This window comes from Pseudomyrmex gracilis, unplaced genomic scaffold (assembly GCF_002006095.1).
Source record: "Pseudomyrmex gracilis isolate BER0280 unplaced genomic scaffold, ASM200609v1 scaffold_4, whole genome shotgun sequence".
NCBI lineage: Eukaryota > Metazoa > Arthropoda > Insecta > Hymenoptera > Formicidae > Pseudomyrmex > Pseudomyrmex gracilis.
This window is the reverse complement of record NW_018020588.1, coordinates 288,773-314,318: the sequence shown is the minus strand read 5'-3', so window position 1 is coordinate 314,318 and position 25,546 is coordinate 288,773. Positions and strand designations below refer to the sequence as shown.

The window sequence follows — 25,546 nt, the reverse complement described above, 5'->3', positions numbered from 1 at the left end:
CCGCTGGCTGTTGTACTGCGTGCTCGGGGAAAATCAAGGGATGTGTAATAAGTCCTTTCTAAAGTATTATCAGCCGCCAACGCCATCGCCGTGCTGTTGCTGCTAAGAACGCTTAGATGGGGACGATCTTAATTATCACACGACGTTCCGAGTAACGAGGGTTGGCACGCGATGATGTAATGCACGATGCTTAAATAGCTGGGACTATTGTTGTACATAGATACAACGCGTACGTCGGATCTATGCCGAGGCATTAATAGTCTCGCATGACGTAATTAACTCGCGGCCGACGAATTTCCGGTATTACATGCGTGACGTATGTCTAGAAAGGTGTTTCAGGTTTCATATCGGAAATGATCTCGCGCTCGACGATACCCGGTTGAGCCCTTGAGGATTTGTCAAAACTTCATTTACTGTTATTTATACAGATATATATATATGTATATATATATATATATACACACACATACACATACATACATATATATACATATCAATATATATTTATACACATACAAATATATATATACATAATAAAATATAAAATTGGGTGAAACATAAATAAAAATGCCTTTTTAGAACTATACAAGTATTTATACATAGAAAAATATAAAATGAGATTCTATACCTTTTATGATAAACAGATCTATATATATTAGCTTCTTATAATAGCCTAGTTTTATTAAGTTTTAATTTTTAGTTAAAATTAATTATTTAATTTAGCTTTCTCAATTGCATTTTTCAATAATATTAAATGGACGGAAATATTGTCTCATGGACGGATTATTTAAGGTACTTAAATGTTGACTTATTTAGCTAGATCAGAAACAAAAGTATACTCGTTGGCAGATTTCGGAATCGATTTATGTTTCATTATAATATTTTCAAAAATATTTATTTATGTAAATAATTTGTATACTTCGCAAAAAAAAATTTTTTTAACTTCTTAATGTTTCCTTTAAAAACTATATGCAATAAATTAAGAATAAACTTTAAATAAAAACTTTGAATAAAAAACAGCAAAATAGTTTATATGCTGGACTTTTCATTTGTAACTTTGTTAAAAAACAACCGACTCCGAGATCCTCAAAGCATACATTTGAATTATAGTTTTCGGGGTTATTACTTTCGCGCGATCTGATATTTTGTTACAACAACAATGGTCCACATATTACATCGTTCTTACATTGATCTTTTCTGATTGTCCACTGTTTTCATCTCTCGAAATAAAATCTGGACACCTATTTTTTATTCATATAAAATAAAACAACGTAATAACGACACCGCACGCGGTGATAAGTAGTGATAGTGTTGTGGACACTAGACTGGATGCTGCATTGCACGAGTCTTCAGAGCAATAACACTCCTGCCAGTAAATACCGTTCTCGCGAACGCCCCAATTACAGACTCCTGTAACTCCTGTGCTAGAGACGGAGGCACATCGTCTAATTACCTGTCGCCATCTTCCGTCCCCTTAAACAATTAATTAATTAATGCGTTAGCGCACAAAACATCTGTTGTTGTGCAAATATTCACAAGCTCCACTTTCAGTGTTATAAACGCAAAGTAGTCCTTAATACCATTGACACGTTTGACGTTAGATATATGTTTTTTATTAAAAAATAAGATAATTATGATAGTTATACCGCACACCATCCAGCCCGTTCTTAAGCCTTGATATGTATTACTACATTCCCCACACAGAACAAGAACTCCATTAGATGTCCATTAGACGTCAACAGCTCCATGCGATGTTTAATAGATTTCTAATGGATTGTTCGCTCTGTATAGGATATTTTTAGCAAATATACTTACAAATAAAACCACGTGGGCTTTGTTCCGTGTATTTGACGCAAAATGTGCCAGGCATGTGTGATTCTTCGCTGCTGCATTCAATAGGCACATTTCGCTCTTTGTCAAATGTGGCATAGGCTCCACAAAGATCTTCACCTTTCGGATCGGTATCAGAGCTGCATTGAAAACAGCGTATCGCCTCCGTTGCTGCAATTGAAAATAAAACAAGATTAATCACATTTGCTAACTTGCAATATCTAAGTATTTGAAGAGAACAATCAGAGCAATTTAGTAAGATTGATCAAAACCTGACTCAATTCACAGTAAATTAGACGCATTCTCACGTATCTTATTAAAGCAAATTTTAAATGATGAATGAGAACTATAAATTGTAACCTTCAAACATTACTAACACAAAATATTTTACGTTTTACTTTTCTGAAATATTCTAAATAAAAACTTTTTTTATCATTTAATTTGCTACAGATTTTAATTCTGATTAAAATAACATACAGCTTTGTTAAAGCATCTACATGCGTGTTTTTCCTCAATTTTTTGCAAATTATTTACTATACTTAACAAATAGAATATAGAAAATTTTGAGATAAAGATAGGATTGAGAAAAGATAAAAGATGACCGTCGAAAAACTGTCGATTGTTAAGAAAGAAAAAGATATCACGCCCATTCGTAAACAATCATACAATTCGTTTTCAAAGATGGCGCACTTGCCAAGATATTTTAGATTCGATTGTCGCAAAACTCTCACCTGCTGCAAAAAACAGCAACAATACACATAATACATCCGCGATATTGGTGCGCATGATTTTTCGTTACGTCGCTCGGTCGAATTTTCTTTTCGGAGCGAGTAACTGATGCGTCGTTCTTCTACTACTTGGAACACGCGCACTGCACGTAGTAGTACGCACTTGACGTCATTCACATTGGGCGTAAGGCGTAACCAGGGCTGACAAACTAAGAAGAGAAACACGAGACTCCAGAATTTCCCTATAAAATCCAAGCAACGCTTATCAAATTGTATGCGTGTGTGTGTGTGTGTCACGCCACATTTTTTAATTACACATTAGAGATATCAAAAATATTAGTAGATATTAGTAAATATTATGGTAATGTGTTTTTTCTAGATTTGCAACCGATTCTATTTTACAGTTTTAGTTAATTTTTATTCATTTGACACACTATTATTTCGCTAAAAAATTCAATATTATTTTTTGCTAGCAGAATCTTCTTTATCCCTACGATTGCAAAAATAAAACGTCATCCTTAAAAATTAATTGTTTTCTGATTGATCTTTTTTGGGGAAAAACTTGAGACAGACTACTTGTCCATTTTATTACGCTCAATTTTTTCTGTTTTCATTCATCTTCTGAATATTCGAGAAAAATAATAAGTCAGGTTCCAAAAGCAATCACAATTATCTGATTTTTTCTATAATTTAACATCTCTCTTTCTATAATTAAACATTTGAGTTTCGAACTCGAATATTTTGTAGCGCGAAGTAATATTTTTATTTTTGAGATAAGACTGACAATCAGTGAAATATATGTTTTTTAAGATGCGGAAGGACAGGGCGAGAAGAGCTCAGTCATTTATATCTCTTTCCCGATGAAAACGCAAATATAAAGCGGCAAGGTGACATTATTGCAAACTGCTGCAAGTCGCGAACAAACGTTTTGTCTCGAGGGAGCACTCGTCGCTGGCGCGTTCAGACGCGCTGTTCAATCGTGTCTTATCTGTCCCGCGTCGGTCTTAGAACGTTTCAATTTGTTCGAGCTTACGTCGCGAGGTGCCACGCTAATAATGATGTAGAAACAACGTCAGATTTGAAAACGAGAGACCTTTTAGGACATAAAACTCTTATAAATATGCGCGCAGATTATAGTTTTTGTAATAATTTGTAATAATAATCTATATCAATAATAAATGATGAATTAACTTTTTCGTTTTCAAATGAAATTATTAATACATCATTCTCTCCTAGAGTGTATCTCTCTACATAAATTCTCAATAATTTTAATCGCACAGAAAACTCATTTTTTTTTTTTCAATCTCACTGTTCCCATCAATCTGCACTTTCCCTATCGCGAAAAGACGCGTTCGCAGCCGTTGAACGAGTATTTTCCCGTGATTGGAAGTAAACTCGATCCCGCCGCAACCTTGACACCCCTCTCTTGGCACTTCCGCGCGTAACAGATAGCTCTGGCAAATTATTCAAAACGTACCCTCTCTATGATCTATGGAAGCGCTCCTAAGCCTGGCACCGGCAATCTATTCTCCCAGCCTACCCTTCTTCAACCTCTCCTGCCCCCCTTTATCCCGTCGACTGGCCTGTCCGTTCGTACCACAAAACTCACCCACTTCTCACTCTTTGCTCTCCACTCTTCTACAGCCTCCCTCCAGATCTCGCCGTCTCCTCATCACCCTGTTTTCTCGGCTTCCTCTCCAACTCGCCCTCTTGCTTCGACTCGCCTCTGCTGCTTCTTCTTCATCTAGCGAAGCATCATCCCCGGGGGAATTTCGACTTTTCTGACAGCCACCGCCGCATTTATCCCATCCAACGTCTTTGGACGACGAGCTTACAAAGACGCCCCGGAATCCAATAAGTCCGATAACGCGTGAGACTTGCGCGAGTGTACACAACCCGGCCATCAAAGCGATCAAACACTCCGATAATCGTCAAACGTATCGATTGCGCGTCGATTTACGTACACATTTTGTCGTACAGATATATTAACCAAACTTAAATAGCCGCGTTGGTGTCTCTCGAGATTTCTAAGACGCTTTGTTACACATAATTCATAAATTTTGTAGGCGAGATTTAAATAAAGCAAATCAAACGAGCATGAAATTTAAGATTATCAATTTAATTCGTTGTTAGGACATTATTGCCAGCACATTCAGAGACGCAGCAGCATCCGCTTATACGCAAATATGACGGAACGCGACATTTGCGTTTACGTGAGGGACACATCGATCCACCCCGCGTTGTCGCGTTCCGCCAAATACGATTCCATCGGAAAACGATAAAGAGGCATCTCTGCATGCATGCTCGCCCCCGCAAACGTCCGGGAAGCTGCAAATCGATGGGGTGCGTATTTTATTTAAATTCGCGCGACAGAACGAGAACGAAAGAGAACGCAGGAAAGAGAGACAGAGAAAGAAGAAAAGAGAGAGAGAGAGAGAGAGACGCAAATTTGCAATTTCAAAATATTCCGGCGAGTCCACGAGCGAAAAAGGGAGTGCCACGAAGAAGGAGGAATGAAGGGATTTAAATCCCTTTGCGTCATCCTCGTCCCGACGCAATTGTTATTTTAATTCGACTTTTTGTCATTAGCCAGCCGCTAATTCGGCCAAACCCGCCGCGCCTCCGTAATGCTTCCTTATCGCTGTCCTTTTTCTCTCTTCATACCGACTTCTCCCCGTCTTTCTCCTGGTCGCAGTCTCATTAAAACGATGTCAGATTGGCGGCCGGAGTGCTCAGACGTTTGGAGTACATACAGCTTCCGACAGTTTATTTGAGAGCGGAAAAATTACTCCGTCATCGGACGGTTTCTCCGCTTCTCGTCCGAAAATGTGCATTTTACCGATTTGGCAAATTAATTCACAACGCGAAAGTAGCTTTTCGCAGTTGCCAGACAGATTAATTGTTTATAATTACTTATTTATAAAATGACCGATGAGTATTGTGTACCGACGTATTACTTCAATTATGGAAACATAAAAAAATTTAAAAAAACAAACAAAAGTACTTATAGATTTTTTGTAGTTACAGTAATAAATATTAAAACCTTGGCAAATAATAAGGCTGAATACAGATTTCCGCTTCAATTCAAGTCAAAGAAAAAACAATGACTCGATGTGTTTTTTACCGTATCTTTTATCAATTAATGCGTTTATATAGCGTATAATAAAAATATATAGACTGAGTGTAATAAAAATATATTTTCTTTGCGAACATCCGTTCGTATTTCGACACATAAATGCACGCAAAAGAGTAGAGAAGCCGAGAAAATGAGGGAAAATAATATATCCGCACAGCCAATGAACGGACAACGACGCCGACGCGTCGCGACGACGCGACGGGGCTGCAGTTATACAAAAGCAATGACGACCTGACCCGCGGGCACGTTGAATATTTCATAGAGAGTAGCCACCATGGAGAATCACCGGTGTTCGACCATCTCCCTTTTCTATAAGCGCGCCATCACTCTTCAATCTTAAGCTCGTCTCTACACGAATGAAGTTCCCACAAAAGAATGCAGAATCAATTTGTTTTTTTTTTTTTTTTTTTGACCTTTTAATACTTCGCATGTCTAGAAAATACTCGAATTCAATAAGATTTGTCAGACAGATATGGTTTTAATTGATATCAAAAAATGAGATAAAATTCGTTCTTATTTTGCAATTTACTGCAAAGATTTATTGTGAGATAATAAAATTTTGCAGTTAAGCGCATAAATAGGAAAGAAATCGAAGCTAATTGTCACACACAGCTAATATATCTAGCTCATTAAATACAGGAAAATATTTTTGTTTGTAATGTAGCTAGGTTGCTAACTATAGTTCTAGTCACATGTATGAAATAACTTTTATTAAAACCACGATGGGGCATTTACAAGCACTTTGTAAAATTGGATGTGGCGAGTAAATTTTTTTACCTCTAGTTTTTAATTATTTTATTGGTTTAAAAATTTTCGATCGCAATTTTTTCCTTATAAGTATAAGAAATGTGAATTTTAGATAATTTGTTCTATAATTATTTTTAATCATCATTGCAACATAGTTTATAAATAATTATCTTTTATTAAAAATGAACGTTTGGGATTCCAATAAGACGGGATTAGTTGTCACATCGTGAGTATGCGCATGAAAGTAATTGCGGTTTCGCGCGTTACCTCAAATAAAGTACAACATTTTTAAAAGTCATTACATTTTCTTACATTAAAGTATCATCTATGTTTGAAAGACTTACTTAATGTAAACGTTTATAAAAATTACTTATAAAAATTGTTCTTTCTATAAATATACAGTTACTGATGTTGTTTTTATGTATTATAAGTAATACTTGATATATATTTTTATATTAACTATAACAAAACATAAAAACAAAAAGTACTTTATAATTCTTTCATATAAAAGACATGTGACAATCAATTTTGAGTAAGTTGGCAAATTTGCACGATTGTGCTTAGCACTAAATAAGTTTTTTATGTAAAGATACGTGAGAAGATCATTTTCTTAAAACTAAAGAATGTGACTAATATGAAATATATCTGATATTACATAATATTGCGTACATTTTGTTTTTCTTCAAATCATTTTGGATGTCTCTTTATGCTCCAGTCTCCTCTACTCAGCATTGACGTGTGAGCAATCGGCCAATTGCACTCGAGTATTTTCTAACTATAAGAAAAACTAGAAAGATTCTAGCTAGCATTCTAGCCAAACCTTTTATTTCTCACTGCATTATCTAACGTACCGCACATGCCTGATGTGTATGGTGCACAGTATGGGTCCGTAGCATGCCCATTTTCTATTTCTACATTTTTCCACGTGGTAGACGAGCTAGCGATTCTTAGGAAAACTTCTCGGCTGGTAAGTTTAATCTTTTAACAAGTGTACTATCGTAAGATGTTTAATATTGTTGTTAATATTTGCTCATCTAATTGTTTTATTTATATATTGCAAACAAATAACAATTAGCATAATTTGTAACACGAGAAAGCTTTGGATAAAACAAACTATGTTGATTTCCACTCAAAGAATTCATCAAGTTAATTGAATAGTATTTACACGTGCTAATTTTTTACACATGTGTTATTTTTTTACAAATAATTCAAACTCAAGTGTTGTGAAGTGTTTTAGAAAATTTTGGACTCTATTGAGAGACGCTAGAGGTAGTGAATAAATTTCGAACCTCTCATATAAGGAGTGTCATTGCAAGTCAAATTTCATTTCAGCAAAAAGTTTAGGAATTGAAAAACCGTCTCGACTCTCTCTATTTATTATGACCTCAGTAACTATTCATTTTCAAACCTTAGTAAAATTCCGCTGGTTAAAAAGAACATACGGTAACCTAAAGTATAGATTAGATAATAAACCTAAAGTATAGATTAGATAATAAACCTAAAGCATAGATTAGATAATAAACTACATATAGTGAATATAATTCAAAAATTTTGAAAAGTAGAAATTACTAATTTTGCTATGACACTTTTTATATGCTTATACGTCGTATTTTTGCATGTTACATTATGACATATAATTGTACAGGTTTCTTTATATCCAAGAAAAATTAGCGTTTGTAATTCCAACAATCGATTTGTTTAGGAAGATGAGAATCTACCTGACTCTTCGTATTGTTCGTAATTTGAATTACGACGTCGTTCGTAATTTGAATTAAATTAAATCTCTCTTGTTACGCGCGGCTTTGTTGTGCGTGAACTTGACACTACCGTGTCCCTTGATATTTATAAATTGACTTTATTTTTCCACTTGACATTTCAGTTTCTTTCGTTTGCCTATATTTCTGTTTTGTCTTTCTAACTTATTCCATTTTTCAAACAGTCGTGCTGTGTAGATTCCACGTGGAAACTCTTCCAAGGAATAAGCAGGATTTGTAAGTTTTTATCAATTTTTTAATTATATTTTAATTTTGCGCAGATGTACCGCACAGATTTGTTTTCGTTTTTACTCACGTTTTCACTTTTAGAGTTTGTTTCTCATTTGTCTCACGTCACGATAATAAACTAACGAGTTGCAAAAGTAAATGTAATTGATGTATCGTCTGTTTCGATTATTCGATCTTTTTGTATTTCTTAACAAAAATCGTTATCATCGATTAGTTAACGTTTAGGCTTATGTTCTTCTCGAATTTGTTAGCGATCAAGTGACCGTTTTGCGATTGATAAAGTATTTTCATAAACACGTTTGAAGGAAATAAAACGTTTTAGATATACATATATTTTTACCGACACACGAAACGAAAACAAATCCGCACATCACGCACAGTTTTAGTAGAGGCATATATAGATTGATATACATATGTTTATAAAATATACGCACAAAACCATGAAATATTTTATTTTGACGTGTGATATTTGTTATTCACAGTTTTATCGTCTATCGATAAAATTGAAAGAGAGAAAAATTTTTACGCGGACGTACTTAAAATAATAAACAATAATAAAATCATAATTTTGTGCAAACGTTGTATGCATTGTTATAACAAGTTATTATCAAAGCTCAGAAAACTTGGATGTTTGACAACCGATCGATCGTTTTCTATTGCACGTGAATTAGAATCGGTTCTACAAATAAAGCGGTTCTCCAGGCGTTAGAATATAGGCGCGATATAGTGTTATTAAGGTTTTACTTACTCAACGTAAAACTTTCTTAATCTAATTTTTGTATACATTATTGTAATAATAATGAATTTTTTATATTTTTTTTCTAAGAACGATACAGTGCTAAAAAAATATCCTCACATCAATATGAACACCAATATGATTTTCCCTGTAAAAAAGGTATTCATTACAAGATAATATGTATGTAATAAAATTTAAAATACAATAGTATTAGTACTAACATATATATATATATATATATATATATATATATATATATATATATATCACGCAAAATACATATATATATCACGTGTATTTGTTTTTCAGATATGTGACGTAAAAGAAAACTCAAGCTATATTCTCAAACCACAGCATGTACTTCCACTTTCTAACGAACATGTCGGAGAACTGATTCTGAATGAACTTCGATCTGCACCGAATTTTATTGGCCAGGTTTAAAATAAAAATTATCTGCAGTTGTCTTTTAAAATAAAAATTATCTGCAGTTGTCTTAATAATAAAATTTGTTATATTATTTAGATGTAGAAAAATGTCTATCAGAAACAATATAGAAACATATATATGTAAGCAGTATCACAAAAATTGTGTGAAAATTAAATGATTTAATTAATATAATTGATTATAGATACATGCGGTGACGGGACAAGCAACCACCTTCCAGGAAATGAGAGAACGAAGTGTGAAGTGCGCATTATGGTTAAGAAAAGTAGGCATTAGCTCTAACAAGAAAATGGTAATATGTACGAATAACATAATGGAAGCCTATGTGCCATTCCTAGCGGGTTTATATAACAATATTATTGTGAATATTTGGGATGTGAAATATTGCAACGGTACGTTGAAATAATATTCTTTTGAGTATTCACAAAAATGTTTACGAGTTCTTTGTTAAGTTATTTATATAAGTAAATATTTCTCTAGATAATATACGATTGCTTTACTTTCTGACGCAAACTTGTCCAGACATAATCTTCATCGACGATATTAATGTAACAGTTTTACTCTCTGCTATTTTGATCTTACAAAAACATAATGTAAAACTAAATATTCAAAACATTGTGGTCATTGGAAAATGTGATCTGGAAGAGAAAGTCGATATCTTCGAGTCGATTATAAATAATGACTTTGATGCAAATGAGCTCGACAAATTTGCATGCGTCGAGTTGAAAAGTACAATGGATATAGCGGTGCAAATGTTTTCCTCTAATGCAATAAGCTATCCCGGTAACGCGCAAATTCCTTACGCAGCTTTTATCAGCCCCTCAAATAATAATACACCTACCATGTGTCGTGATGAGGTTGGTTTATGGTTTGGTTCTCTATGTTGGACTCATAGTTTGCTGTTAACCGTTCGCTGTATACTTTCACATGTAACAGCGATCAAGTACTTGTTATTTTCTGAGGCTATTATGTATCGAATAATAGAGAAGTACAAGGTAATCAAAAAGAACATTTAAATTTTAATGAAAATAAAATTTGTATGCACGTTTTATCTCTTGTAAACACGCAAATACAGGTGAATTGGGTGTTCCTTGAAAGCAACATGTGCTACAAGTTTTCTCGGCTACTACGTACTGCTGTAAATCGGTATAATCTTTCTTCCCTGAGACAACTTTTATTTGGTGACGTACAGATCTTAAACTTTATTCAGAAATACATAACTAACACACTGAACAATGTTGTCATCACTCAAGTATACTGTACGTACACATTAAAAAACAGTGATAGTTTTAAATTAATTAATTAAATTACATTGATACGATTTATACTGTCTTTTAATTACGAAAGTAAAATGACAAAATTTGGTGAAGCGTTGTACATTTTACTGTTCATTATTAAGATGCGATGTTAACGTTTGACGATATTCACTGTCTAAAATGGAAGTTATACGATATTTCAGGTACATCAGAAGCAGGTGTAATTGCATATCAACGAAGCAACGACGCGATAGGATCTTGCGGTTATGTAAGTAACAATGTTAAAGTGATGATCATTCATGAGGAGACAAGAAAACTAGTAGGCTCAAACGTTAAAGGTGAAATTTGGTGCAAGACTCCATGCATAGCACCTAGTTCTGTTACAGGATGTAAATCCGACGTGTCGAATGGTTTGTTACAGCTTTTCTTAATTCAATATCGTATTTAATTTATTATGAGAGAAATAAGGTCAAAATAATTGCTACATGTATGTGCGGAATATTTAAAGTTTAAATTGAAATATAAATTAAATTTAATTTGAAAATCTACATATGTTGGATGTTTGATTGGTATCTCGTATATAGAAACAACTCTTTCTTACTTTCTTCCCTCTCGTGAATTTAATTTAAAAAATCATAGCAAAACACCTTGACGCCTTATATTTGTTTTAATACTAATATGGTTTTGCAATTTTTTCATATAATATAATATAATAATATATGAAAAACATTGCAGAACCATATTAGCAAGAAAATACATAGTCAAAAAAAATTTATATGGATGGCATAATTTAGGATGGTTTTATACCGGAGACTTTGGTTACTACGACAAGGATAAAAATATGGTCGTTTTGGAAAAGGTAAACAAAGTTATTAAATACGAAAAGCACTACCTCTACCCATCAAGAATAGAAAACATAATAAAGTGTCGTTTTCGAGATGCCGTATCCGACGTTGCTATAATATCTCATCCGTGTGATCATCACTGTCTTTTAGCATATATTAAAAAATCACCGAACTCAGAGGTATAAAGCTGAGACTTTTCTGACAAAATTGTGCAAACTGACAATGTTTAATAAAGATTTTATTTTATCTAGGTGACACCAAAGCAACTAATTGACCTGATACTAAACATTGAAACCAAGTGTCCTGCAATTAAGATATACTTTCTTAAATACGATATGTCATATCTTCCCAATGGACAAATTGATCGAGCACGGCTTTGCAAACTACCAGTTGAATATTAAAAAACCGATGTGACTTTGCACCTTAGAGCATTGTATTTGACTTTATCGTATTCACATCTGTTTTCCCACTCTTTTCAATTCCATAGTTGTTTCTTGAACTTGATAGAGAGTACAGATCTCTCTGAGATCGATTGTGATATGTTCCTTAAAAGTAAGCAAATTAATAGAAAACGTGAAGAGTGAGAAGATATTATTCTTAAGTATATCATTAGATATAAACAAGTCAATGTTTCAAGTACAAAAAATCTCGCCGGCTTTGAAATTTACGTAACTGTATAAAGTTTTATAATAAATGAAAATGAATAAATAGCAATAGCCTATCTCTTATTTATAACCCAGAAAATTACACATTTTTAAATCAAAGAAACTCTCTAAAAAAAAAACATTATGCGATATTCCATAAATATCACTAAAATCTATTGGTATTTTAGTAATATTCACGAAATATCGAATGCGATGTTTTTCGAGAATCAACAGCCAAGTCAGGTGGCTTTGGAATTTCTCCCACCTTAAGCATACGGAAGCAATGTATTCAGGGAAAGGGAAATTTTAGGCCATACGAACACAACGTGTGAAGATAACAAGTCAGTTTTTGTTTTAGATCGTGGCTTCTTGACTGAACAGTGACAACTGTGCAAGTAAGTAAATTTATTATTCAATATGTATCTATTTTGCTGCTATTTTGAGGCAAATTTTGTCTCAAAATATAGATTATTATATTGAGTTTATTTTCTTTAATAATTAAGGTTATCTCACACATAACACAATAAAAGTATTTCTTATATATCAAAAATTTAAATTTAACTTTACAAAATCACTATTTTGTTAAATACAAGAAACAGGATATTTTTTATACTTATACAACAAAAAAAATATAAACAAATATAAACACAAATATACTTATACAACTCTCTATACTTATACAACAAACTCTATACTTATACAACAAACTCTATACTTATACAACAAACTCTATAATTATACAACAAAATATAAACAACATATAAACAAATATTATTAATTTTGAATATAGACTGTAACGAAAACACATGACATTCAATTGCGTATGGTAAATAAGGTAAGACACTATCATAATCTTCTCTAGCAACTGTGGAAAATCATAAATGACATTGTAACATATAATCATGGTATGAATATTTCATTCAAAATCAAAAGCAAAATAATTGTAAGCAACGAAGATCGAAATGATGCAACTGTAAAGAAAATTTAATTTATATTTTTCTCTTTCAATGTAGTGAAGAAAACAATCAATGTGCGTTTATTTTATCTGTTTAATAACAAAAATACAGAACAGATCTACTTATTGCATCCAAAATGGAAAGTACAGAAAAACAAAAGGTAATCAATAATGGTATAAATAGTAATAATAACAAATATTGATACATATTAATATATATCACACACAATTAACTTTTTCTATAAAATTATAAATAACATTGTTATACAGATTGACATCCTTTTTTAGTTTCTCGTAGTCACTACACTAGAACGTACGAAATTTACAACTAAAAAAGATCCAATTGATTTTAATGCAAATGTTGGAGAAATGATATTAAACGCATTTAAATGCAAGCCAGATTTTATTGGACAGGTAATATATCTACTTTATAAGTTTACATATCACACACACACACACACACACACACACACACACGTTCGTATATACAAATAATGCATTTCTTAAAAATACTTTGCCACACTTTTGTTTAAAATGCATTCTCTTTCTTTCTTTTTTTTTTTTAATATATGATTTTCTCTGATTGAATATATTCGGTGACATGAACTGACGATAGATAGACGCGAATACGCAGCAACAAACGACATTCCAAGAAATGAGAGAAAAAAGTATAAAATGCGCATTATGGCTAAAAAGTAACGGTATTTCTGCTAAAAATATCGTGGCAATATGTACGCACAATGAAATGGACGTGTATGTGCCGTTTCTGGCTTGTTTGTACTTGAATGCTGTTGCATACATATGGAACAATGTTTTCTTTGATCGTAAGTTGGCTCTGTTTTTTATATTTTATTTTTGTTGATTATAATGGCTTATCTTCACTCTGCTTATCATAAATATCATTTGCAGACAACAAACCTCTCTGTTTATTATGGAGAACAAATCCAGATATAATATTTATTCAGGATTGTTATGTTTCGCAGTTGTGCAAAGCTATTAGAATGTTACCGAAGTATGTAGATTTACTTTCTGAAAAGAAAATTGTGGTTTTCGGCGCTACAGAAATGTTCACATCATTCGAAAGCATTATGTGCACATCTGTTTGTGTAAAAGAGATCGATGAGTTTTCATGCACGAAATGCCTTCTACGGAAAACTGCAATGATAATGTATACTACCAATAATTTTGGCTACATGGATGAGATACAATTTCCTTACATATCATTTATCAGCCCGTCGAATCAGTACCCGCCAAAAATGAATTTCGGAGGTATCGGATTGTGGTGTGAACCATTTTGGTGGACTTATAGTCCACTTTTGACCGTTCGTGCTATACTTTCGTACGTAACAACGATAAAGACATTGGCAACTATGTATAATATAGAAGTCATATATCAACTTATAGAAAAATACAAGGTATACAACTTAAACTTTTCTCTCTCTCTCTCTTTATGCTTTGTAGAATCTAATAAAAAAGTCTAACATATATCTGTGACATATACACATATTTACACAATAATACACTTTTACGTAGGTGACTTGGATATTTCTCAAATACAGTATATCGCTTGAAATAGAAACAATAGAGAACATTGTACAACAATATGACATTTCTTCGCTAGAACAATTTGTGTACCACTGCCCAAATGCAAAAAATATAGAAATTATAGAAAAACATACAAGCTATCTGCCATACTCTGTTGCTTGCATTCGTGTATACGGTGTGTAGAGAAAAGATGAAAGAATACTTCTCTAAACAGTCACTTGGAATAATAACATAATAGTATTAAATCTTATGGAACACTGCTTCAGGTGCACCGGAAATAGGCATAATCGCTAGTGACGCGAACAACGGTGGGGGAATGTCAAAAGATAATCATGTTATTTTCTCTAATATCAATAAAAACATTGAATTGATAATTGTTAGTAACAAAACTAGAATGATAATAGATCCTTGGATTTACGGAGAGATATGGTGCAAATCACCGTGCTTGATATCAGCTAATAATAAAAATGCAAGACTTATTTTGGGCTTGAATGACTATAAAACAGGTTTGTTACGCCTTGTTTTTCTGAAATCTTTTATTCGGCTAGTATATTTACTACCGCAGTCGAAAATAACAAAACCAATCAATAAAAAAGAACTAACAATATAAATTTAATTGTGGCTTTTAGAATGGTTCTATACTGGAGATGTAGGCTACATAGAAAATGGAATCATTTTTATCTACGACAAAGTTAGTCGTGTTTTATATGACTGTTACTTTTCTGAGCTTAATTTTCAGTTGGAATTACAAAATAATCCTAAAGTGTCCAACGTCGTAGTGCAGTTTGTATCTTCTAGAAGTGGTCAACGTCCAGTAATATATATTTGGCCAAAGCCGGGTGAAAAGGCAAATATAGAACTTCGTTACTTACATTAAGCAACTTACGTTATAAAACTTTTTTACATTTTTGTGTATCGCAGGTGACAGAAGAAGAAGTGCGAGAAACAATAAAAAAAAATATAGATCAACATTTATCACATTGGTCAATAATACGCATCGTTAGAGATGACTTACCGCTGTATCCTGACGGGGAAATAAATCAACGAAGAGTTCAATCAATCGAATATGTACGTGATATGTGCAAAAGATCGGATGCAAAACGAAGTTGTAATTTATGTAATTTTTCGACAAAAAGAAATTGCGGCACGATAAAAATCTAAATTATAAAAAAACTGCGAATTATTGTAATATTGTAATTGATAAATAAACAATTTTAAATTCAATAACGAATTCAAAACATTTATTTATGAGTTGTATCATAAATAATTGTTAAAGAAGAAAACTGTCATAGAAGCAGAACGATGTCAAACACAATGACGAATTTTTTCACGTTGCTACGTGATAAATGAGCGGATTGTAGGATATAATCCGCGAACATTATCATAGCGAGACTATTATTGGCCGTTTATCGTCAATTGTGACATCTCACGTTAAACGTGAATAAAAGATAAAATGCATTGAACGCGCGACGGAATGCACACACACACAAACGCGATAGTAATGGTTGTCAATAAATCGCAGTTCTTAATATCACGCATTCACGAACAGCAGATGTACGTATAAAATATACATCTGTTATGTGGCTTATATGTAATATATAAATGTATATCTGTTGACTTATATATATGTATATATAACATATACAATATAAAATATTTTATACACAAGTATACTAAAACATTTTGCGAGCAATATTTTGTGAATTAAATAATATGGAAATGATTAAAAAAATCTTCATCAAAAGCTCTCGTATAATATACGGCATACATTTTACAATCCAGCAATAATCCTATTCCTTAGAAGTAAAATAAACGTCACGACGCGGTGAATCCGCTCGATCGGTTAACTTTCGGTGTAATACGACTTGCAAAACGCGCGAGATACGGACGTTGTTTAAAGTTTAACGTACCGTCGCAAGCTCTCGCGCGAGAACTTGAGCCCACTGGTATCCGCCAAGTTTCTACTCGAAAGCCTCTCTCTGCAGATTTACACTCTGTACAATTCGCTTGCATGCGTTAAAAACAACGGTTGCCTTTGCGCCTATTCTAAGGTTGATTTTGGAACCGATGGTGTCGCACAAAGCCGGACGAGAGCTTTGGTGTAAACTCGCACGAAACAAAGAGAACTTTCGTGACCGGCCGCCCAGACTGGTCATAAATATTCTCGAACAAGATTGAAGCAATAAATTCGAAAACTTTCTCGATCGCCAGTGTTTTAATGGACGACGAGTCTTTAGCGGTGCCCGGCCGCAAATTGCATGCGAGACTTCTAACCGAAAGCTGTGATAAAAGTGCAGCAATAGGTCCACACTTACGTGTACATCACGATATGTAATCTGAATTCTATATTTTGTAATTTTTTATTTGAGATATGAAAAAATAAAAAAATTGAAGAAAAATTTACATTTCTCGCGTAATTTTAAAATGTACCAAGTAAGTAATAAGTAAATAAACTTCTCTAAAAAACAATACTATACATATAAAGCGCACAAAGTCTTTGACAATATCGAGAAAACGTCCACGGTCTTGGTTTTTTGCATTTATACGTAACAAATTTCCATGATGTTAAGACGCAAAAAGACTTTGGGGAATACACGGAGAATGAGATTTTGATGCAGTAAAATACAAGTTCGATATCTGGCAAAAGTGCTTTTGATCGTCGATTCGAAACCTAAAAGCGAGTCGAGAGTCAAGTTGAGTCCCGACTAAAATCGTCGAGAGAAAGACGCGCGAGACTTCCGCGCTTATCGACAGCGTGGCGCAATTCCGGCGCAATTCCGATACGTGCTCCAATCGCCTGCACTTCGATACGGAGCATCGCAGCAAATCGATAGGTTACGAGCTGCCTATAGTAGCCGGTGTTGTTCACAGGGGATTCAACGAGGAGAAGAGTCTTATTCCGGCTGGCAGATCGCACCCTCATCGGGTCTTTATAATCAGAAAAATACGTGAGAATGATTTTTTTGAGCAAAAATAAAGACAAAAATACAAGATTTTCACTACTTTTTAATTTAACTATTTTTTTTTTTTTTTTTGATTGAGTATTAATGACACTTGTATCGATTTGACTGACAATAATCAAAAAAGATAAATCGAAAGGATTTTCCAATGCAATAATGATAAGGACGTACGGGAACACAATCGATAGCCAACTGGACACGAATGGGCTAGTTTCAACTGATAGCACTCGGAAATGCCGATCCAATTAAGCCGCGCATTGCGTTCATTCAACGCTAATTTCCGCGAGTTAGGTTGTAGATTGCCATATAATAGATCACGCATTCTCCAACATGGCTCTTGACAAATTACTGGAAAATACTAAACAAATAATTCAATTGTATATTTTACTTAACATCTTTGTGTTTCATTAAATATTTGTTAAATTTTTGTTTTACTAAAAAAATTCTGCAGTTTTAGACATTTTTGAAAACTTGTTTTTTTAGCAAACCACAGCTTCCGAACACTTGGTACAACATAACAGCGTCGCGTATCGTCGCGTGCGCATTAATAATTCTTATCTTTTTATTCGAGATAAGACTCGAAAGAGACAGAAAAGTTCTTTCTCTCTCTCTCTCTCTCTCAAACTGCGAAAATAACGACGAGAACATTTCACAGTTCTCTCTCTCTCTCTCTCTCTCTCTCTCTCTCTCTCTCTCTCTCTCTCAACGATTCTGCCTCATCTCGATCTCTGACTTTCGTTTCTCGGAATGTATTCGAAAATGCAGTGACTTCCGACGTGCGAGCGGAAGTTACGGGGAAAACAGAGTAGAATATTTAAGACGATGGTGCACAGCTAGAAAAGAGAGGCGCGAACGAAGTTTCTCCGAAGCAAAACTCGACGACACGAAAATGGTTGGCGAAAGAAGTGGCGCGGGAAGAAAATGAGGGAAACGAAGAGGGAAAGATCGACGAAGGGTAAAATGGCGAAGGGTAAACGTAGCCGCGTCATCTAAAGAAAAGTAATCTTCCTCTCTTCGCTCCCAAGATGATTTCTTTTTTATCCGACTAAACAAAGCTGATCGACACCTCGTTAGAGAATCATTAGCAACACTATCAGCATCATCGCTTCCAACTTGCGAAATTCGCCAGTTTTGTTCACTTTTTCTTTGTTTTCTATTATCTTCGGTGCGATTAGCACGAAGATCTCTTTGTCTTTTAGAAGTGTACGTGAAGTATACGTGAAAACTTACAATTTTTATTGTTTTTTTTTGTTTAATTAATTTCATTGTTTGCTCCCCGAGAATCTTCTTTGTAATTCTTGTATTTTAAGGTTTATTTCTAGTTTCTCCTGCTTCCGTTATTATTGCACACATGTTACGCAATATTTCCTTGCAATTTCATATATTTTAGGATGCTAGATCAGTGTATTACTTGTTCTACATGCTTATTTGTCATGCTTATTTTAATTGCTGCGATACGATATATCGCTACGACGGTGATATGTTTGCGCGCAAGACGCCAACGAGGTCTCGCCTAATTACGGTCTAGGCGAATCTCGCTTTATACACCTATGTCTCTCTCGGTATCCGCTCTCACGACGACAACGACGACGAAGAGATATGTACATGGCGCGTCACGTAATTCTAACTGCGAAAGCAACCGACGAGCTTATTGCTCCAGGGTGCTAAGCTCGAACAAAATATCGTCGTCAAGTGAAGCCTCGTGATAATTCTGATCTTCAATCTTGTTTAATGCATCTATATAATTCTACATCATAGTTCTCATTGTTTTATATATAAATTGTTACTATAAGTAATTAAAAAATATTCGCATCGTAAAAAAAGTAAAGTTTTTATACGTGTAAGTTAATATATTTATAAAAGAATGTATTTTATAATGAGGAATATATTTTATAATATATTTTCTTCAGTTTTCCCTTCCTCTTTGATAAAAAGAAAAAGATAAAAGAAAAGAAGAAAGAAAAAGAGTAAAAGAGAGAAAGAAAAATGAGAGAGAAAAAGTGAGAGAAAAGCTATTACAAAGCAAATAGCAAATAAATAAAAAAAAATGAGAAAGAAAGGACGACAAAAGAAGTGGTAGAAACGGAGGTTCAGAAATTAGGATAACAAAACACATATGTGTGCGTAGGTGTGTGTAATTGGGTTAGGATAGGAATTAAATATAAGTGTGGTGGAGATAAAAATTGGATCAGTAGATGTAAGATAATATAAATGTGTAAGAGGAAAAATAATCTGCGTATCTAAGATAACATATATAAGATTAATCTAATAGGAATATATAGTAAGTAATTAAATTGTTGAAATAGTAAGTAAAAACACATAGAAAGAAATATAAAAAAAAAAGAAACAAAATTATTTGTAATTCCAAAATTATATTTTTCGCGTAAAAGCTTATGATAAAAATTTTCTCTCTTTTTCTCACATTTTTAGAAGTAAACTATGAAAAGATATTATCTAAAGAAAAAAAAAGATTATAACAAAAAAAGAGAAATAATCTAATCTATTTTTTCAATTAAAAAGAGAGCATACGCTAAAACGTTAAGCTCTGTTATTATGTGTTGTCCCGGTGCAACTTTACGCAGCTTCTAACTCCGGCCGGTATCTCGACAAACGTCTCCTTTCATCTGGCATGTCGGAGTTTGTGTTTGTACTCGCTATCGGACGTCCCTCGCGGATTTAACGCGAGCGGGGCGAAGCGCAGACACGGGACATTTTCCGTTCAATGTGGTGCTTGGTGTCTCATAGCGAGGGTATTTTCCAGGATCTCTTTGCTGGCCGAGAACTTGGCGGGAAGGTAAGTCTTATCAGCTGCGCCGGACAACGCCACAATGCCGACGCTAGATCGCCGCCTTCGAAAGGTTTCAGAGTATCAGCTCTATTGTGAGAAAGCCCTCTTTCTGTCTCACTCTTTCAGAGAATTACTTGGTCCTTTTTACTTCTCGGTTTCTCCGTCCTAGACTCTACTTTTGCACTTGAAGAAGCAAAACCGAGAAACCTTTTACAAGACGCAAAGGGATAACTTAACGGACATTGCTTGAATTTTTATCACTCGCGATCGTCTTAAGTAAATCGAAACTTCTTGTGACCACGTGAAATCGAGAAAAGAGAACATTAAAAAAAATTATTTTAATTATTTACTCAGATGTTTTAAATAAATGTCAAAAAGTAATTTGTATGAAAATTATTTATATATATCTATATAGGTCTATATGTAAGACAAGCTCAAAATGTAAAGAGACTTTTATTGTAAAAGCGACTTAAATATTTGTAAAATAAACGACGTTGCAAGAAAAACAACAAGTGTGAGTTGCGAGGGAAACGAAGGTCGAAAAAATGGACAGAAGAGTTGCAGGCGAGCGTGTAAATCAATCGGATTGAAAAATAAAATTATGCTGGCACTACTACTAATTTCTGCGTCTTTCTTCCATTCTCCTACATATATGGATCTCATTTTTCCCTTTATACTTATTTTTCAGTTTTCAAATTTATTGCTAACATATAGCTTTTTACATTACGCGTTAAATAAAAATCAAATTCGTGAATACGACTTGTCGCGAATAATTTTCTTGCATTTAATATACGTGTCTCGCAAGATGCTCGAACGATAGCTGTTATTTTTAGGACAATCCCACTGGTGTGATTCATCTCACGTTGGAACTCACCTCCGATCCGCGAGCTAGTTTGCGGAACTTGGCGAAGTAGGTGTGCAGCGAGAGAAGAGATCCTCTTATGCGGCGGAACTTACTAATAAAACTTTATACGTCACTGCCGCACGTAAGTAGTGCCATTTCAGACGTTGATGCTCGCATGAAATATTCCAACGAATTTCACTTCCAACCATCTCCCTGCCGTCATTCGCCGTCGAAACTCGGCGAAAGTCGATGTACAAATCGCACCGCGCTTTTCTCTCTTTAGAAAATGTTCACTATACGCAGAATACATTTATCTCTCTAATATCTCATTTATATGACTTTTACATGTATTTGAATGTCTTTTCCAAAATATATATACACATACACATATCTTTTTTCTATTAAATCTTATATTTCTTGATAAACTCCATATGTATCTTTTTATTTACGTTAATGTCCTTAAGTTCTTTCGTTACTATATTAATTCCGACACATTATCGCATTCTCTCAATAAAGACACACAAATTCTCTCACGGATCACTTCCGCTTGTCGAGTGATGCGCAGTCAATTATTTCGCCGTAGTTGGACGAATATCGATCGTTCAAGCCATTTGCAAACCAACTGCCGATCCGCGTAAGATAAGGACCAAGAGCAAATAGAATTTATGAAGCCGCGGCATCAGAGCGAACGAACCGGAGCGGACTTCGACTCGCATAATGCAATGTCCGTTCTTCTCGAAGCGGCGAGTCTCGCGAGGAACTTCGAGAGGACGGATCGAGCGAAATTTGAATAAAAATACCGTCTCGCCACCGGTCGAGGAATCCCCCGGGAGATAAAATAAAACTTGACGTTAGAAGGGAGGGAAAGAGGCAGCGCACCGCGGGAAGAAAAAAAGAAAACAGGGGATACGAAAGATACGGGGGATACGGGCAATACCCATCGAGTAATAGCTAGATTTTCCAATACACGATACTAGATTCTGGATCACGTATTTTCTACCCACTTGACTATTCCCTCCGAACATCGCCTGACACACTTCGACCCTGTCTCTCCTCTTCGTACATACAAAATCGAATTTCCCGCGACTGCCTCGAGTCGCACGTTTAGATCGCTAAGTGCGACAGGCTGGTTTTACTGAGGCAAGCTCGTAAATTTTCGGGAACAGTAGAAGACTTGTGCAAAAGTAAAAACTGCGCAATATAAACGTGTAATTACACGACTTTAAATCTTGAAATGTTGCGCGTCGTTCTTTTACTTTGAAATTATTTTATCTCATCATCGTTAACCTGAACATTAATTTTACCTATAACTAACAATAAATTATCAAACAAAATTAAACCGTACAATTTGAAAAAAATATTTTCTTAATCTAAAGTAATTAAACTAATCTAAAGTAATTAAATGCAAGTTGCTCCAAATTACAAAAATAATTTGGGAGTAGAAGCCAATGGGAGCACGAAATACTATTGGTGGTGTAACAATTGTTTTATTATTGTTATGTTTAATAAAAAAAATGCTACAACACACCACCAATAGTATTTCGTGCTCCCATTGGCCTCTGTTCTCCACTTATTTTTAAAATATTTTCTCTCTCAAATATATTACAACTTAATATTACCAAACAATCTAGATTCTGTTGTTTATATAATATTTTATCTTTCACACGCGTTTATATATTTTATTTATCTCAAAGAAACATTCTAGTAAATTCAGAACATCTTTCTTTTGCACGTAATTGTCAACTCTCAGAGGGAGACCACGAGGGACTGATGCGACAGCTCGAGGACATTTCGTCTTTTTGGTCGAAGCATTTGGCCCTCCGTCTCTTTTAAAAGAAAGAAAAAAGAGAGAGAAAGAGAGAGAGAGAGAGAAAGAGAAAACGCAAGCTGAAACGTCGTCGGCGATTGTTGTCTTTCGGTATTTCCTGACCGTTTTCGAAGCGGCAAACACAATGACGTTTTATCGCGAGCCGGACCGTCGAGTTTATATCCCGATCGCGTCGAAAGCGGAATCCCCACGTAGCGGACATAACAGCGGCCAGTATTACGACGATACCAGAGAGTACACCTGCAGAGAAAAGCAGGAGGGAAACGCTTCCTCCTCTTCACGTGCCCCCGTAGAAGCGAAACGACCCAGCGTGAGGAGAAACGACCGTTCGCGCAGCCTTATCACGTGCGAAATCCCTCTACTGGACTCATCTCACGCGTCTGACCGTGCAGCCACCTTTACTACTGCATGGCTCCCTTCACAAGCACGTCGATGGTGTTATCTCTGGAGTGACATAAATCCAAATTTCACAGATGTTCGTGTAACACGATAATGTGAAACGATATCGAGGCCTATTTTCGAATAGAAGTATGCGACCTAAATATAATATTATCGCGAGTTTATTTACATCTCGTTTTAAGAAAAAGAAAATATGAACATTTAAAAATTACAAAGAAGATTGTTCAAAGTCATTTGTTTTACATATAACTTATATATAATACTTATTATTATATATAAATAATGAACAGTGTATAAATTGATCAAGTACATAAATTTTAAAGCAGTTGGCTTTTGTGATTTAGTTTAACATGTTAATTTGCATTTAGAGGCAAAATAGAGAGATCCGAGAAATGTTACGCTTATTATGTTACGCTTATCATGTTACATTGTTACAGAGAGAGAGAGAGAGAGAGAGAGAGAGAAAAAGAGAAAGACACAAATAATGAAAATTACACGCGGCATTTTACATCGTATCGCGGCAATTAGCGCAATTGTGACGAATTTGCGCTAATTACAGGCAGCAATATCGTTTCAGCGACAAGATACCGAATGAGGGTCGGTCGTGATATATGTATATTATCGACAGACGTGGAAGACATGTACGAGCGAACGAGGTAAAATTGTGCAGGTAAACAACGTTTGGAAACGCGTTTTCGCGCGACCTAATTTCGCGACTGAATTTCGCCGACGTAGTCGCTGCGAACGCAATCGCAACGCGATTCGCGTGTCGATAAACAAAATTAATGACGCAATAAATCGGACCCGTTTATCGGTCGACTTATCTCTCTTTTTCTCTCCTCTTTTCCTCTCGATACCACCAAGCCGATGGTAATAAAAAAAAATCACTGATCGCCCGTATAAAAAATGGCGCGGAGGATGGTAGTCGCACACGCTCCGATGAAAAATGACGTCGTTGTATATTTTTTTTCTATCGTGCATCTACGCACTATAAATGTCGAAGGAAGCTGCAAATATAAATGTCACAATGGTTAATTGGATTTTTTGAGACGTCAATATTCAAATATATATATTCCAACTATCACTCTATACTATAAAACTTATTTCAATGTAGCGACGCATACTTAGATTTTGGAGAAAATAATTCAGAAGCCAGAATAACAGTATCGAGCGATTCAATATTGTGTGGACCAAAACTAGCATCGACTCAAGTTTGAACGTCTGATTTGCTCTCTATTGTTTTCCTGCGTGCTCTAAAACAAGCAAGCTTCTCTCTCTCTCTGCACCACGGCGGAAATCCATCGTCGGGAGCCGAGACGGGAGTTAGTGCTTCGCAGTCGCAATCTTATCGAGAGCTCGATCGATTAATATTCTGCGATTGCATCGTCTCTATCGTTCCGCTCGAGCTGCGCTTCTCGGAGCGCCTCTTTTGTCTGTTCTCTCGTAGAAAAGAAAAGTTTCCGCAGCGATTACGCGAGAGACACACAGGGATGAGGGCGGATTACGCCAGCGGAAAGCACGGAGAGAGGAGGAGGAGAAGGAGGAGGAAGAGGGGAATAAGAGAGACAGAGATAGGGGACGACGAGGAAATTGGTTTTGCATTACAAAGCCGGTGGTCCGTGACAATGGAGCACTCCGTAGGCGCAAGTACGCGGGCGCTTATTCGCTATGAATTATCCAATTACATTATTATCCGAGGCCGCGTTCGATCGAGGCGCGATGCACCGAGCGCGGCTCGTTAAATTCCTCGATATCTCGCTTTCGCGCTTTATTCGCGCGCGAAACGAAATCCTCTCTCGCTTCGACGCGCGATTTCACTCGCGCGAGGGGAGAAGGGGGCGGGGGGAGTGTTTCGCAA

General features: G+C 35.1%; 3 protein-coding genes across 5 annotated transcripts; 2 read left to right on the top strand and 1 right to left on the bottom strand.

Moving 5' to 3' along the window:
- Positions 1-950: 950 nt before the first annotated feature.
- Positions 951-2,732, bottom strand: LOC109856107. The gene is made up of 3 exons (XM_020431038.1): positions 2,562-2,732; positions 1,816-2,001; positions 951-1,473 (listed from the first exon to the last, which is right to left on the bottom strand). Exons 1-3 carry the CDS (start codon positions 2,614-2,616, stop codon positions 1,253-1,255), a joined length of 462 nt encoding a protein of 153 aa, XP_020286627.1. The 5' UTR covers positions 2,617-2,732; the 3' UTR covers positions 951-1,252.
- A 4,597-nt stretch (positions 2,733-7,329) lies between these two features.
- Positions 7,330-12,373, top strand: LOC109856770 (luciferin 4-monooxygenase-like). 2 transcript variants are annotated; one of them, XM_020432414.1, is made up of 10 exons: positions 7,330-7,408; positions 8,381-8,432; positions 9,271-9,339; positions 9,490-9,615; positions 9,809-10,016; positions 10,105-10,619; positions 10,700-10,883; positions 11,084-11,290; positions 11,675-11,904; positions 11,977-12,373. In XM_020432414.1, the coding sequence occupies exons 3-10, from the start codon at positions 9,307-9,309 to the stop codon at positions 12,124-12,126; spliced, it is 1,653 nt and encodes a 550-aa protein (XP_020288003.1). In that variant the 5' UTR covers positions 7,330-7,408; positions 8,381-8,432; positions 9,271-9,306; the 3' UTR covers positions 12,127-12,373. The 2 variants fall into 2 exon arrangements, with proteins under 2 accessions (XP_020288003.1, XP_020288011.1); XM_020432422.1 differs by lacking the exon at positions 7,330-7,408 and having other exon boundaries at positions 8,347-8,432.
- A 327-nt stretch (positions 12,374-12,700) lies between these two features.
- On the top strand, positions 12,701-16,042 carry LOC109856734 (4-coumarate--CoA ligase-like). Of its 2 annotated transcripts, XM_020432339.1 has the most exons (10): positions 12,701-12,764; positions 13,160-13,204; positions 13,383-13,485; positions 13,613-13,738; positions 13,941-14,148; positions 14,234-14,739; positions 14,858-15,044; positions 15,136-15,375; positions 15,499-15,716; positions 15,791-16,042. In XM_020432339.1, exons 3-10 carry the CDS (start codon positions 13,462-13,464, stop codon positions 16,028-16,030), a joined length of 1,749 nt encoding a protein of 582 aa, XP_020287928.1. In that variant the 5' UTR covers positions 12,701-12,764; positions 13,160-13,204; positions 13,383-13,461; the 3' UTR covers positions 16,031-16,042. The 2 variants fall into 2 exon arrangements, with proteins under 2 accessions (XP_020287928.1, XP_020287937.1); XM_020432348.1 differs by lacking the exon at positions 13,160-13,204 and having other exon boundaries at positions 12,707-12,764.
- Positions 16,043-25,546: the final 9,504 nt, after the last annotated feature.

Bases quoted from the DNA above. Each gene is read 5' to 3' on its own strand.
- LOC109856107 (XM_020431038.1), bottom strand. From the start codon at position 2,616: ATGCGCACCAATATCGCGGATGTATTATGTGTATTGTTGCTGTTTTTT. The intron at 2,002-2,561 runs GTGAGAGTTTTG...TTTCAATTGCAG, and splicing joins GTTGCTGTTTTTTGCAGCAG to CAACGGAGGCGATACGCTGT. The intron at 1,474-1,815 runs GTAAGTATATTT...TAATTGTTTAAG, and splicing joins AAGCCCACGTGGTTTTATTT to GGGACGGAAGATGGCGACAG.
- LOC109856770 (XM_020432414.1), top strand. From the start codon at position 9,307: ATGAACACCAATATGATTTTCCCTGTAAAAAAG. The intron at 10,017-10,104 runs GTACGTTGAAAT...ATATTTCTCTAG, and splicing joins GGATGTGAAATATTGCAACG to ATAATATACGATTGCTTTAC. The intron at 10,620-10,699 runs GTAATCAAAAAG...ACGCAAATACAG, and splicing joins GAATAATAGAGAAGTACAAG to GTGAATTGGGTGTTCCTTGA.
- LOC109856734 (XM_020432339.1), top strand. From the start codon at position 13,462: ATGGAAAGTACAGAAAAACAAAAG. The intron at 13,739-13,940 runs GTAATATATCTA...AACTGACGATAG, and splicing joins AGCCAGATTTTATTGGACAG to ATAGACGCGAATACGCAGCA. The intron at 15,045-15,135 runs GTGTGTAGAGAA...ACACTGCTTCAG, and splicing joins TGCTTGCATTCGTGTATACG to GTGCACCGGAAATAGGCATA.